At 48.6% G+C, this 15,729-nt stretch overlaps 2 protein-coding genes across 5 annotated transcripts in view; both read right to left on the bottom strand.

Annotated features, from left to right (window-relative positions):
- The window catches only part of CD151 (CD151 molecule (Raph blood group)), a 36,860-nt gene extending 28,221 nt beyond the window's left edge, over window positions 1-8,639 (bottom strand). For 2 of the 3 annotated variants that reach the window (XM_075094483.1, XM_075094481.1), the window contains exon 1: window positions 8,457-8,639. The gene's annotated coding sequence lies outside the window, so the exon portion shown is untranslated. Of the gene's footprint in view, window positions 1-3,600; window positions 3,793-8,456 lie in introns of those variants that run through there. The other variant, XM_075094482.1, reaches the window with a different exon arrangement.
- Window positions 8,640-11,752: 3,113 nt separating this feature from the next.
- Window positions 11,753-15,729, bottom strand: part of CRACR2B (calcium release activated channel regulator 2B) — a 48,912-nt gene continuing 44,935 nt past the window's right edge. For both annotated transcript variants that reach the window (XM_075094468.1, XM_075094469.1), the window contains exons 17-18: window positions 14,996-15,072; window positions 11,753-13,965 (exon numbers count right to left, since the gene is read on the bottom strand). In XM_075094468.1, the coding sequence (XP_074950569.1) occupies window positions 13,881-13,965; window positions 14,996-15,072 (162 nt within the window). In that variant the 3' untranslated portion in view covers window positions 11,753-13,880. The remainder of the gene's footprint in view (window positions 13,966-14,995; window positions 15,073-15,729) is intronic.

The raw sequence follows: 15,729 nt of genomic DNA, 5'->3' as shown, positions 1-15,729 counted from the left end.
TTACTTGCTGGCCCTTTGCCAAGCTTGGGGGCAGGGGAAAGGATAAAAAGTCCATGACCCCAGAGCACACACCAAGGAGCTCTAAAGAAATCCCCCAGCCCCAAGCCATCAACCACCACCCTGAAACATGTCATTCCACCAGTCTTTATACAGACCTGCACGCAGGAGCACCCAAGCTTGCCCGGGTCCTCTCCGCTGCTTTAAATAAACACACAGACAAAGGGCAGCTCCCCATGAAGCGTACAGAGCTATAATCAGTACAGAAACTTTGGCAAGTCTGTCTCAGTGTATCATCAATTTCATTTAGAGCTGGCAGGAATAAGTAACTGGAAAAGGGTTCCTTTACCAGATGACAGCAGAAACCAGCTGGACTTCAAATGAAGCAGGGAAATCCTGCAGGGTATTTCTCCACCAACCAACCCAGAGGTTACCTTAGCATTATTATGAACAAGCTTCATTAAAGGAAAGCCTAAAAGGAGTTTGAAACTTAATCCTTCCCCTGTGCCTTGGAGGTCAATTTTCAAGTCAGGAGGGACCACATAATCTGATCTCATCTCCTGCTATTTTAAAGGTTACAATTTGAAAGGCTAAAAGTAGTCTACTCTACAACTCTGGGACACCCTGGATTAACCCTCAATTACCAGGAAGACTCAAGAAGACTTCGGGAGATGGGAGGAACCACATACTTTTTTCCCCCCAGGAGCCTCTCCAAACATTACTGGCACATACTCAGCATTGAGACTACTTCTTTGAGCTCAGCAGAAAGCAGCAGAGCATTTTCCTCTGCGTGTAAGAGACAGGAACATGGCAAACATCCGGCATTGGGCAGACTCATTATCCGGCCTTCAATGCACCCCATGCCACTAGTGAGCAGTAAGGTAAAAGCAGTCCATAGCATGGTTCACTTGTAGTTTTTTTAAGACACTCAGTGAGTCCTTAAACATTAAAAGCAAAAAGTACTCAGAGAAAATCCAGGAACAACACAGCCACAAGTTTCTGAAGAAACTGAGTAACTACCTTCACTTTGATCTGAGTTTCGCTCAGTACTAAATGCCCATTGTGAAAATGAGGTCCCTCTAGGATATCAAGGGATAGACGAACCCAGAAAACAAGTCACTTCTTGCTTTTGAAGAATTTACATAAAACTCTAAAATTCATGCTGGAAGTAATTCTGGCACAGAAAATAACCCTCCTACTACTGACCTGGGATGAAAGGGTGGTTTCAGCACTGACTGCTCTGGTGTCAAGGCCACCTTCCTGCCACTCAGAAAACTACTCACTGCAGTGGTATATGCACACACAGCCACGGCATCTGACTTGATAACTGCTACCGTGCAGACACAGGAAAACAAAAAAGACTATTTGGACTGGGTGCTACAGGGAGAAGGGACCTGGGCTGGCCAGACATGGTTATCAATGTCAGAAATTGGGAGGATAATGCTGATCTGCAGCAGCTATGCCCTTCATACACAGGGAAACCAGCTTCCCACTTACACACTTGTAAATATACTGATAATAAGAATTACATTGATATAACTACAATAATTTAATTTGGATACTCTCACTGCTCTCATCTAAGTTGGCTTCCCCCTCCCTTCTATTTTCCTAAAAACTTCTTAAAATTCCTGATGAAGTAGCAAACGATAAAATACCTTTTTTCTACAAGGGGGTTTTCTTCCACTTGGAGACACATGCAGCCAAAGTAAAGCTCATTGCACCAGTGAAAGCAGAGCTCTTTCTCTGCAACTGTGTCTGCTTTTTCCTCCTTCCAGGCTTCTTGCAGCACACCTATGAGTAAGGATCCATGCTTCCCTGGTGCCTGACCAACAATGAGGGCAAACGGCCCACTGAAGTCAGCAATCAGGATTTTTTTCCTGGTGTCAGCACAGTGGTTTAAATTCCCTTTTTTCCTGTCCCCAGAAACACTGCACACACCAGAGGTAAGCCCTGGGCAGCACACAATGGACAGAGCAGGCTTTTGGTACACTCTCCAGAGCCCATCTCCAAGGCTGGGAGCGGGCTCACTCCCCACATACAGCACAGGAGCTCAGCAGGAGGCTTGTACTCTTTCCCTGCTCAGGAGGAGAAAAAAACCCAGCAAACTGGGACTCAAAGGCACAGAAACCAGCCTGACAGTGCCTCCTCCCCAAATACCTAAAGAGGTCCTCCTGATAAAAGGAGAACCCTCTGAGTGGACAAGGTAAATTGGAGATCACATCAAATCTCTCACCTCACCTCTGGCAGACCTCTCACTTAAGCCAAGTCTCAAAAAACACATGGAACAGGGCTACTCCACATAGCAATGGCGGGACCTGCAACTAACCAGTTTCTAGCTCACTGGCATCTGAACTCCTCAGCAAGCTGTACTTCCACACAGGACTGGACTCATCCCTTCTATGCTACATCAGACAAACCCACAAGCACAGAATCCAGCACTTTCCCATACACACGTTCCTCACGCGCAGCACTTGACACACATGAACAAGATCCCTTCTTGCTCCAGAGCTGCCTGCTCCAAGGCAGCGCCTGCCATCCATGTGTCCATGTGCCCGGCTTCTATGTTCACCGTACACTGCTGTGGCTGCATACACAGCTCCCCACCACCTCCCCAGAAGCTCTGCGTGTAGCTTACAGTGAGCATGGGGAAAAATAACAAATCAGCTCTGTTTCCAGGGCAATGTGCAGAGGAGGTATGGGGTATGAATTCCTCCCTTCTGGATTCCACCAAAGCTAGGAAGAAATACTGATATTCACAAGCCATGACTCACTCCTGCCTCGTCCAGCACTCCAGAAGTCCCGCTCACTGGCTGGCATGCCAGACATTCCAGCATGGCTGGCATCTTCCAGCTGGCTCTGTTAGCGTATAAATTTGACCAAAAATATCCCTCCCCCTTATTTTCTTTATTGTTGCAGTGTGGTGGTCACTGATCAGAGCACTCCCTGAAAATACAACCACGCAGACATCCCAGCTGTTGCTCTGGCAGATAACAGGTCAGCGAGGCTCAAAAAATGATCCACTTCACACAAAACAGAAACCTCTCCCCCAGAAATTCCTACCTCAAACCACTCTTGGTCCCAGTTTTAACTGGATCTCTTAACAGAGCCAAATAATCTGTTGTTTGTACTCCAGCTATGCTAGTAAGTCATACACTTGCATTTAAAGAGCTGCCAAGGACATTAACCTCCGCAGAGCCAATTCCTCACTGCTCCTCCTTCTCTCACTAGACCAGTATCCTGCCCCCGCTAGCAGCTACCCACACCTACATCCTTCTGTAGAGGAGCTGGCTACGCTTTAAGGCCTGTGTTGAGCTTATTTCACTACTGCTTGAAATGCACCTATTGAGCTGTACAGCAGTTTTCCAGCCTGGACTGGACAGCCATAACCACCCGACCAGCAAGAAGAACTTACTTAGATTAGAATCACAGACCAAGCTGGTCATACCCAAACGTGGCCCAGACCCCAAAACATACCTCTTTTTCTGACATACAATGCCAGGAGTGCAAAATAGTAATTATCTGCTTGGTCTTTCTCCTGTCTACTTCTCCCCGCCAGGGGCAGAAGTGTTCTAGGGTGAGGTATCAGATGTGCTTTCACCTTACCAATTTGTACAGCACAGCCAGATCTTTCTCCCGCAGCATCTCCAGAAGGTGTTTGTTCCTCTCAACCTGTCCCTCTCCTACAGTGAAAAGACATCTTGGGAAACATGCTGCAGATTTCAGCCCAACTCCACAGCTTTGTAGGAGTGTGCACCTTCCACTTTGCAGCTACAGGGACAAACTCCACCGAAGCACAGGCACTTAGAGCCTCACAACTCTTTCCACTGCCCCAGCTCCCCACTGCTCTGTTTAAAACCAGCTCCTGTTTTCTTTCCTATAAAGGAAAAGAGAAGCTGGGTTGGGAAAGTGAACTTTGCTCCTTTTGCATTCATATCTGGCACCAGCAATCAATAGGAAACAACACTCGGTGCCAAACATTTTGTGTCACCTACTTCTGTCTTGATTTTTCCTTACGAAGCCTCGTTACCGCTGCCAGGAATAACCCATGGGTCTGAGCAACATCCTCTCCTGCACTTCCCACACGTATCATTTCCACCTCTCTTAAAAGGCCATGCCACATCCCACATCCTCCACACTCCCTCACTCAGATGCACTCACCTCATACACACACACTCAGCAGATAGAAAATGCAATTCCGCAGCAGCCTGCATGAATGCAGGCAATACGCAGCGTGCAACTCATGGCATGATTAAAATTGCATTGGGTTGGCTGTACGAAACAGCTGACAGTGGCTGTGGGTCAACACCCAAATGAAATTAAACAGCTCTGAAGGACCCTCCCTTGACCCCTGCAGAACATAATTCCTGATATCCTTCCTTATCCCACTAAACCAGTATCCTGCCTCCAGTAGTGTCCAGCACTACTATACATGAAATACACACACAGAGAAATATATATATTTATCAATAACTCCATGAAGACCCCAGCTGGCATGTCATGGCAGCTACTCTTGCTTGCATCCTTCTAAGGAGCCAGCTACAATTTCAGGCCCATGTTAAGCTTATTTCACTACTGCTTGAAATGCACCTTCTGAGCTGTACAGCACTTTTCCAGCTGGTACTGGAGAGCCGCAACCACTCAACCAGCAAGAGAGCTTATGCTAGAACCAAACAAGCTAGCAATAACTTAGGCTAGAAACATGGACCAAGCTGGTCATAACCAAACGTGGCCCAGACCCCAAAACACACCTCTTATTCTGCCATTAGATACCAGGGGTACAAAATAGTCATTATCCTCCCGCCGATTCTGCCGAGAGTTTTATTACTATACAGCAGCCGGGATGCAGGACTAATAGGACTGACTGAATTCATTCCCTAGATTGCCAGGCTGTCGAGATCACAACGGGGGAGTCTGGCAGGTGGGACAGAGCAGCACACCGGCGAGGATGCCCATCAGCAGCACTGCTATTACCATGCTGATCCCTGCCAAGAGGCCTGGCAGCGAACGGGTTTTGTGCCATGGGGAGGGATGGTACAAGGTGCTCTCTGCAGAACTGACAAAACACCTCATCTCCATCCTGCAGCCCTGCCGTTCCTCATTTCTCCCTCCACAGCCTGGCTTCAGGCATGGGGTGGCAGGGAAAAGCACACTTCTCAAGACTGGGAAGATGGTCACTACCCTGGGGGAAAGCTTTGCCAAAATGCATGTGCAAAAGAATGGGAAAATGGGGTGAGTTTACATACAGTGACACTGTTCATTTCATTTTGGCTTTGCTGTGCCAAAAGGAAAATCACATTCAGGGTCTGAAAGGCCAGATGAGCAAGTGAGATGGAAGGAGACCTGGTCTTCACCTTCAGGATCTTGAAGGTTTTTAACCAACCAGGGAGACTGAAGCTTCTGTTCCTCACAGGCAGGGAAGCTGAGGCGAGCTGTAATTCCTAGGGGTCACCCTCCCTCAGGCTTTCCGTAACCTCAGCTGCCAGTGCACATGCTCTGGGACAGCTGGAGATAACCCGGTGTCAAGCCCAGGAGCAGAGAGTAGAGGTGGGGAGTAGGAGAGGATCTTCTCAGGAGGTTTCAAGAGCAAAACTGATGAGGCCATGGGGAGAGCAGTAGCAGACTGGGACATGAGAAAGCAAAGCTCGTCCTTTTTGTTTTTCAGAGTCAATCTATCCACCTTTTACCTCTCTAAGCTTGTGTCTTAAACAGAAGGCACAAGAAAAGCAGAGAGGGACAGCATGACTGCTTTGTAAGTGACCAAATCACCTGGAAACATCAGACAGGATAGTTTGCCACATGGACAAATACATGTAAATATGTATTTTTCTCCTATGCATAAAAAGTAGACCAATGCACTCCTTAGAGCAGAAGCCAAACTTTGTAGAAGCAACAACTGAATTTATCTGTGGGATGACCCAACTAGAGGAGACACGGCTCACCAGTCAACCCCTTCAGGGTTGTCTCAAGAGCAAGGGAGTTGTTGCGTGGTCTGTGTATGTGTAACAGGAACAGCTGGAGTTGTGCTACAAGCTGTATTAGCTGGGAATAATACAATACACCCTCTGGAAACTTCCTAACAGGGACAGATAGCACTCCACCAGGCACTCCCACCTAGCATTTTTACTTGACAAGGGAATAAAAGCAGCTTTCTTCCACCCCCTTGCTGAAGAATCTCTCACACCCTTCAACACAAACTTTCAGAGGCTGCACTGAAAATATCCTTCGCAGAGCCAAGATTTCAGCTGTGCATGCCTTACTCTACTTGAAGAGAAGCCTCAGAGTCCTGCCTACTTCCAAACTGGTGTAAGACTTCCCTTCTGCACAAGGGGGCTGGGAAGCTAAAGCGTTGGAGAAAAATCTTCTTTGGTTGGTATTCCCTGCTTTCTCAAAGATGGCTTTTGTACTGGACCCAAGAGAAGAGCAACAGTCCCAACAACACTGTAAAAGTTCCTCTTACTCACTGCTCTGCTCTCTGCACTAAGAACAAACCCTCCTTTAACACACCTGCCTTGAGACAGGAGAAAGAAAACTTGACTGTTAAGCTCCCACAAAACGTGCTGCAGGATGGACTACCCACCTCAGATTCCAGAGAAAAATGAGATGTCACACATGGGACATTATCGCACATAGAAAAAGGTATGTTCTTATTGTTTACTGGAGTCAACATACAGCAGAGGCTGCCAGGACTTTCACCAGGCAACTGGGAGAGTCATTCTCCTCCTTTGCAGAAGGACTCCACCAAGAAGGTAAGCCATTATCTAAGAAAAGCCACAGGACAATCAATATATGTGACAGTTGGGAATAAAACATGCTTTTTGCAGAAATACAGCATGTGGACAGAAAGACATCATCTGGAAACTACAGAGCAAGGATTTGATCTCAGGATAGTTACATGGAGGAGCTCAAAAGCTGCCAACTCCTCCAACTCACAACCCAAGCTTTCAGCAAGGATGTTTGACTCAAAGTACCGGCACCTAAGAGCAGCTGTAGCAAACCAGAGCCCACACCCAATCTATGCAAGCCAGCATTATGCCTCTAACAGGGACACATCACCAGATGCCTCAGGTAAAGCATAAATGATGCTGCACCAAACATTGCCCAGCTTCCAACAACTTGCAGATTGGGAACTGCCTGTGCTAGGCACACAAACTCCTTCAGAGAATCTAAATACACTGAAACTTTTGCATTGACTTTTCTAGTTTCCATTGAGCTCAGCAACCACTCAGAAGAGACAGATGCTCTGCTCTCTCCATCACTGAGGAAGTCATCTCTGGTAGCAGTGAGAGTCCTGCAGGAGGACTGGGATGGACCTTTGTCTGACTGATGACATGCTAAGAGACCCTTCAGCCTGAACAATACCGGATGGTAAATATCCAGTCACACCAAAAGCTTCTTAAGAACCTAGGCAATGGCCTTGCAGATGGCAAAGGAAACAAGAGGCTCAGTTTCAAAACTGTTTCAACAAAATGGCCACCACTTGGCATTACCTCTGATGGGGGATGCCATTTTAATTAACCCTTGTCCTAGCAGACACCACCTGATCTCTCAGAGCAAGCCAGAAAGTGCTGTAGGGGGACAAAGTGAAGCAGCATAATTTAAGAGATGCTGTGGAGTAGTCGGAACTAAAGCTATGCCATTGATAAAATTCAACAGGTTGATTACAAAAGCCCTCAGGAAAAGCCAGGATTTTAAAAAATTTACAGCAGTTTATGTTCTTCATGAGATGACATGAAGCAAAGGCTACTGGGAAAGACTACTCATGGCAAACAACACTGCGGTGCAACAATAACCCATCACCATCAGATTCCCATCTCATTCAGCTTCCGGAAAATGAAAGAGACACAACACGGACTGCATGTTGTGGTAAACAAGAGCTTGCTCGCCCCCTCCTCTGCCTCCAAGGGTCCTACAGGCCCAACATAAAGGCTAAGTCTTCTTTGTACAACAGGGACACTTAACTGAACAAAATGCAGAGGGAGATAAATATCGTTTCAAATATTATGGCAGCGTTCAGAACACCTTTCCTAATGCACGGGCTGTGCAAAGTTGCTGACACACACACACGCCCCTCCCGCGACAGGTTAAAACCCTTAAAAAAAAAAATAAAATGCAGAAGTCAAGGTGCTGCAACAGAACTGGCCTTCGGTGACGGCGGTCAGGTACCGGCGGACCACCTCAGGGAGGGCACGGGGGTTGAGGAGAGCGCCAGACCCCGGCTGCAACCCCCAGGGCCCACGGGCGGCCCTTCGCCTCCCACCTCACCGGCCGGGCTGTCAGGGGCTGGGGGCGGCGTGGGGAGCCCGGGACGACGGCGCGGGCTGCCCCCGGCCCCTTCTCCCGTCCCGCTTCCGAGCCGCGCCGCTGCCCCACGGCCGGCGGGGACCCGCGCGCCCCGCCACCTCCCGCCCTCCTTCCCTCCCTCCCCGGGCGGCCGCCATTTCGGGGGCGCCCCGCCTCACCCCTCCGCAGCGAGCCGCGCCGCGCCGCACCAGTCCGCTCCGCACCGCCTCCCGCCCCGACCTCCGCGCTGTGAGGGAAGGAAGGAGGGAACAGAGGGAGGAAGAATGGTCCGAGGGAAAGAGGGAAGGGACGGAGGGAGGGCGTCCCGCCCCGCAGGCGCCACCGCCCCGACCCCGCGGGGCGGTGCCTCGTCGGGGGGCACCGCCTTCTGCCACCCGGCCCCTCGCACGGCGCGGTACGGGACGGCTTGGGAGGCCTGGGTTCGCCGCTTGCGCTCCTTCTCGTTTCCTGCAAAACAAAACGCCCCGAAACGCGGCGGTTTGCGGGGTCCGCGGGCTCGGCGCGGCCGCGGGGCGCTTGGCGTCGCTGGTGGTGTGGCAGCCTGTCAACCGTGCCTCGGGCCGCAGCGACCCACGGGCCCGCCGCCGGGCCCCACGCTGGCGTTTCCATTGCCACGGGCAGCACGCTACAGCAAACTCGAGCTCGAGCTACTTTCTCTTTTTTTTTTTTTTAAGGCATCAGTTCTGCTTGTTAAAGAGTTTTCCATGAAACGCCCTGTAAATCAAGATCAAGCCCTGACTGGCACAATGCCTCATCCTTCCATTACCTCATTTCAACTCCAGCCCAAATACCTCTGCGCTAACAGCAGTCCCACAGAGAGGCTAGGCTCAGAATAAAGACACCTGCCCCCTCCCCTCGGCAGCTGAGTGGGGCCTTGGAGGGTTTTTTAGGGGCGGTGGGAAGAGAGATCTGAGCCGGGAGGGAGGGAAAAGGGTGTTTTAGGAACTCCTGGATGTTTGCCTTGACTGTGACACAACCTCTCCTGCCCATGTCCCAACACAAAGATCACTTCATCCTTCCCAATGAGTAAAGCAACGCCTCTCTCTTCAGCCCATGGGGATCCTACCTAAGCTTTAGCTTAGTGTCCCTGGAGAGCCGAGCAATTAAATAGAGCCATACAGGACCAGCTCATGCTTCCACGTTGAAAGGTTTCTTGCAGGGAGCATGTGGCAGGGCCAGGAGGCAACAAGAGACGGTAGCGCCCACTTCCTTGCCAGAGCCCTGGGCAGCCAGCTGCACTGGGCAGCTGCCTTCTAGCCCTGTCCAGAGATTTCATGCACAAACAGGAAAGAAAGTAACCTCCAGCCCTGGCAGATTTGGGTCAGCAAATGGGCATGATTAGGCACAACTGCTGCCTGCGCAGCAGTCATGTACCTGGGAAAGCCTGCAGGTAAAGATGAGATATACCACAGGACCCCCACCTCCCAATCCTCAGCTCATTATTGGAGTAATATATATTTCCTGGAGAGAAACGTTTACATTGAAAAAACTAATTTTACCTGCTCAGGTATCCTGTGGACTAGTCATTTCAGAAGCAGCGCACAGCTACACTTGTGTTTGCAGGATCAGGGCCTTATTAAACCACATGGCTCAATATGCATATAAAGCATGCCTTGCAGGCATGGGGAGTCTGGAGTCAGATTATTGTAGCTGCACCAACTGAAATTTCTGTGTGACTCATAAACAGCCAGATATGAAATAAGCAGATTTAGAGTGGCTCAAAGAGGTAACGAAGCTCCGAACTGCAGGACTGTGGATCTATCAGCATTGAGCAGGAGTTTGCCAAACAGAGCAATTTAAAGGTGCATAGCACGAGCTGTCAGATACTTAGAACTTAAGTACTTGGTCAATGTATATATGGACTAAGCAATTAACACATAAAAAAAAGCATGAAAAGACACAGATGGAAGAAGGTGACAGGACAGAAAATCACATGTGAGAGACTGCATGATTCCCATAGCAGGAACTGATGAAATGCGTGTCAGATGGAAACTCTCCCTTGGAGTTCAGGCTGCTGGAATAAAGAAGGTGGAAGAAAACAACATCCCAAACCTTTGCGATTCCTGCTTTTGTCCTGTGGGAAAGCTTTAAGCTTAACACTGTGGCTTAATGCTCACTGTTCAGCCCTGTTTTGGCTTTTCAGAGCGATGCTGTCAGGCTAAACGTGTTGTGCTTAACCTTAGCTTATTAACATGAAAGAGACAAGAGTGGGGTCCCTTTGCCCGTGTGCAGAGCTTTGTGGCACCATGGCTGCTTATCAGAGCAGCTGGATTTTTTTCACCCTTGCCCCTAGATCTGATTGTATACACAGGTGCACTGTTGCATGTGCCAGGATAAGGCTTCCCAGGCTATAAGAAGAGTTCCTTTTTGTGATAGGATTCCAAAATGCCTTACAGAGTGTGAAAAGTCACCTGTCAACTAGGACACAGCAGCCAATACAGCACAAGAATAAGCCCCCATGCAGAGTCTAGCTTGCGTCCTCCATCATCTCATGCCACCTCAGGATATCCCCATTATTTGCTTTTTATTTATGCTGCTCTTTCCTGCAGTCTCTTGCAAAGGGTGGCTGCTCCCAGGGCTTCCATTCAGAGGCAGGAGAGATTTAGACAAAAATAAGAGATATAGTAAAATCAGGAATTTTGTGGAAAGTCTGTCTAATTTGGGTCTGGTATCAGACAGGTTTAAAAACTAACAACATGCCCCTCTACACTAAGTGTCTGGGTCTTCCAACAGGACATTTAAATATTGTGCAGAGAGACGACAGAAGACCGCCCACTAATAAAACCCACCCTGGCGCTTACTGTTGTCTAAGCACAACCTCCTCAAATTCTGTGCCACTTTGTCATGGTTGAAACAAAAGTCCACCCTGTTCCTGCTAAAAAAAGATGTTACAATATGCTGCTTGTGCTATCAGCTGATATCAGGGGAAAGAGTATTAATTTATCTAGTCAAAAGTTGCAGAGAGATTAGTTCTGTAATGCACGAACATCCAGCTGGAGCCATGCCAGGGCACAAGGATTAAAAGCAACCAAATTCCTAACACGAGTGAAAAGGATGCATGGGACTTCATTAAAATAAATGTTTAGTTCTACAAATATAGGTACAAGGTGAGAATGTGCTGTCTCTGAAAGCACTATACTGCCCCCGGACATTGGGGAGGCGTCCCCTCCTTTTTTTCCTCCCTGCTCTGCCTTCCCTGATCAGCTGGACTCTGGCTGCTTGAAAGAGGTAAAAAAATAAGACTGGAGATGAATTGCTTCTGCGCTGCCTCCAAGACGTGGGTTCCTCATCAGCGCTCTCCCTACTTGTAAAACTCCTGTTTGTACCACCACGGGGGGACAGGCTCCTCAGCGCTTCCTGAGCAGTGGGAAGGGGAGGTCACGCTACAATCACTGACTGAGGAAGGGAGGCTGAACCTCCTGCAGTACCTGAAAAAAATCTCTCAACACAACCATTAGTAAAGGCAGCATTTCTTTATTGCCTGTACTCTGCCTGCACACTAAGAAAACATGCTTAAGGTTGTACATTAAGAAAACCCACGTGGTAGTTCTTGCCACTGCAATATGACAGCACTGATAAAGGTGATACATAGACCGGCCTGTGTTTGTGTGTCAGCTATATTTCACACCTTTGTCTTTCATGTGCTCTGCACACAGTGTGGGAGGCACACGTTCAGACCATGCTAGCAGACTGGCTACTGCTCTCTTCCTTCTGCAGCAACCTCCTAAATCCTGCTGCTGCAAGTAAGTAAATGTTAGCATTACGATGTGCCCTGACCGAAGATGCCAGTTCTTAGTCAATGCTGCTCCTTATTAATCTGCAGCTGGAGTACGATGCAGAGGAATTATTGACAGCAGCTCCCCCAGCTCAGGTAGAAGGTTTGACCTATTCAAGAGGTGACAACGTCTGTACTCCTTCACACCCACAGTGGCTAGAAAGCCAGAAAACCACATGTGTGTTCAGATTACAGGTGCTTTCTGAAAACAGAGAGGATTTCCCTGCCCAAATGTTGTTTATTGCAAACAGAAGCAGCTCCACTGTCAGCACTGCTGGTGTTACTCTAGACTCCACACAAGCAGCCCTGAGTTGTTCTGGACCTCTTCTAACTTTCCGATTCCAAGTCTCTGGAAGGCGTTACTTCAGTTAAACACAGCACAAACCACAGCCAACCAGCAGCAAGGCCTGAGCAGGAGCTTATTTTAGCTATTCCTTTTAGTCTGTAATCCAGCTCATCCGGAGAAAAACTTCCTCTTTCCTGTCAGGAGTAAAGGCCACCAGGAGGAACCACGGAAATTCTTTGTAACATTGATGGGCTGGAGGTGACTCAGAGCACTTTTCCTGCATGGGATACTCCCAGAGAAAACAGACATTCAGAGTAAGCACCTTATCCCACAAGCAGGAAGGCAGTGGATAAACAGGCCTTTCCCTATATGCTGCGAGGTTGGGGGGACTGTTTCACAGCTGCAGTACCACATCTTGCACCTAAAATGTCGAATTCACATACAGAAACAGGCTCAAAGAAGAAAGGGATCAGGACCTTACAAAAAAAAAAGTTCACCACAAGAGAAAAAGCTTCACTAGGTACATTTCACACAGGCAGCTGCCATGTGCTTCCAGCCCAGATAGATTTGAAAGCACTGTGGTCAAACTGGCAGGGAGGGATCTTCTAGTACTGCAGATAAGTCAGTTCCTAGTCACTGGAGATTCTTCAGGAAAGGGTAAGAGAATGGGAGGAAACAGGCAGCATTCAGGCTTAGAACAGGCTATATATGGCCCGCCTAGTCATACAGCACAGCTCCTGCAACGGGTTATGAATCAGCAGCACATACCAGCGCCTGCACGTCCCAGGGCAACTGCTCTGTGTTCAGTAAACAGTAAGAGAGGGACAGTGACACGGTCCATTAGGGTAACGAAGTGAAGAAAGCCATCAGGATGACTCCTTTTATCAGTTCGTACTGTATCCATATATGGAATTGGTTAACTACAATACTGGCAAGTCAAACCAAATTTCGCAGTAAATACAGGGCCTGATCCAGATCTTACAGGAACTGACGGACGTTACCACAACAGGCTTTCAGCTGGGCTCTGCTGTAACAGAACCAAGAGGAGATGCTGCTCTTTGAGACTAATGGATCTCTACCTAGAGCTAGCCCAAATGTAAAATAGTTTTATCTCTTACACTAAAATTCTATTTAACACAGCACCCACTGTGCCCTCCACTCTCTGCTACTAGGCTACTTCTTTGCCAGAAAGAAAAGGAACAAGATTTCATCCTTTCACAGGAAAGCAACCTCTCCAGACAGAAGGCCCAGTTAGTGCTATTAGCCAAGACCACCCAGATTCCCCCGAAGAAGCAGAGGCCTCCAGAGATCAGGGCTGCGTGCAGCGTTGGGAAATGGAACACCACAGATCATATGCACGTTTTGGCCTGATTTAGTGTCTTGAAATTCCCAGATGGGGAAAAGCTGCAGCTTCCCCAAGTCTCAGCAGAGCTGATACCATCAGATTCGGCTTGCTCAAAAGGAACCCCAGCTGCGTGAAACAGTGCTGGCACATGTCTCTTGCTGACACATTGATGTGCCTTATGTGCAGCACCCTTTCCTCCTGCTGACATCTTCCAGCTGCAGGGCATTCTCCCTCTGCCTGTCTTCTTGTGCTGTCAGCAACCTGGAAGAAGTAGCACAGATCAAGAACACAACCTGGTTACTGAGATCTTCCTGCCAAAGCATTTGGCTCTGCCCTTTGCTCCTCGTCAGCCAGGGACATTTAGGATTGTAAAAAGTGACTGGCCCGAAGACCAGGCTTCTCTGGAAGTTGAGCTAGATAAACCACACACAGAAAATGAGCACAAATTTCCAGGGATCAGGGAAAGAAACTGAACACATACAAGAGACAGTATGGCTTAGTAGACAGAGCACCAGACCGGGGCATGCATGGTTGGTGCCTTATTCGCAGGCTCCCACATGGATGACAGAATCCTGGACTGTTTGCTTCACCTGTCTGGGCCGTCTCAGACAGCAGCATGGTGATAAAGCACACTGAAGGCACATGCTGTGGGAGATGTGATTTACCTAGCTAGTAAGTAAATCATCCCAGTTAATGAACAGATAAGTCCTGCTGTGAATTTAACAGAGATGTTGCAGCAGGAGGTGAAGAGATAAAAGAAAACAAAAGGATATTTTTCTTGCAAGATTTCAATGATTTTTTTCAAACCTACTTGCTTTTTTAAAAACTAAAAATCCTACAGCAAACTTCTTTCAGCCTTACTAAGTGTCTTATCTCCCTTTAAAAATATTGCCACCAAAATATCACATTGTGTATAATGCTTAATAAGATAAGGAAGAAAAAAACCCCTAGAGATGCATGCAGACTTCAAACTGAAAATGCCAACTTAAAATCTGGGATAGTACACATGGTTTTTATGATGAAATATTAAAATTAAACTCCTGATCTTTCAAACAGCCAGCTCTGCCAGACAAAGCTTTGCATGCAATAACATCCAGTCTGCACTTGGTGCTCTCCAGGCACAGAAGACAAGGACCTGGAGTCAGGGGGAAGAGCACTTTGCTCCGGGTCTTTTTGTGACATAGCAGAATGTCTCTGACAAGCCCCTCTTCTTGCCCATTCCCCAGGAGAGTGCATACCAATCACCTACAACTGGGGAAATATCCCAGGGTGACTGTTCATGTTCACTGACCTGGCCATGTGCAGCATGGGCTCCGTGATGTTATAGCCAGTCATGGCACTGCACTCGTAGAAGACAGCCTTGTATTCCTGCCAGAGAGCACAGCAAGTACCCATGTTGGCTGCCAGCTCTCCGCCACCATTCACCCACACCCGCGGGAGCCAGCCCACCCTTGCACTGGGAACTCTGCCAAGAGCAGCTGGGGCCAGGAGGGTGGCTGTAACCACTCTGCTGGGGCATGCGCCCGGCTCACCAACCCGGGATGAGGAGATGCTTTTTCAGCACTGGGAACCAGCCAGAGTGTCCCAACATTGGGGAATTATATGGGAAGAGAAAACATCTGCCCAGGGGACTTTGATTCTCTTACCTTTGTGTTGCAGGGTCCAGAAGATGGGGAACACCTCTGAAACCCTGCCTCCCCCCACCCAGGGGCCAAGGTACCAGTGGGCATGCTGAGGCAGCAAGTGAGGAAGGAGGCATGACAATTTTGCAGAGCATGCATCAGAGGAGTCCTCAAATGGGAAAACAGCCATGCGTGCTCCCCTCAGAAAGACTGAGCGTTGCTGTAAGGAGGCATCAGGCCTCAAGAGGAATACACGAGCATGCCTCAAGGGCCATTGTCTGCCACATGCTGGCCACCACCTCATCCTCCCTGGTACACCAAAGGAACCTCAATACATGTCTGCATTAAAGAAATGGGGTAGGGGGAAGGTACCACACAGGGAAATGGCTCCAGGAAGGGCTTC

This window comes from Phalacrocorax aristotelis, chromosome 5, assembly GCF_949628215.1.
Source record: "Phalacrocorax aristotelis chromosome 5, bGulAri2.1, whole genome shotgun sequence".
NCBI classification, from domain to species: Eukaryota; Metazoa; Chordata; class Aves; order Suliformes; family Phalacrocoracidae; genus Phalacrocorax; species Phalacrocorax aristotelis.
This window is presented reverse-complemented; position numbering and strand designations above follow the sequence as displayed.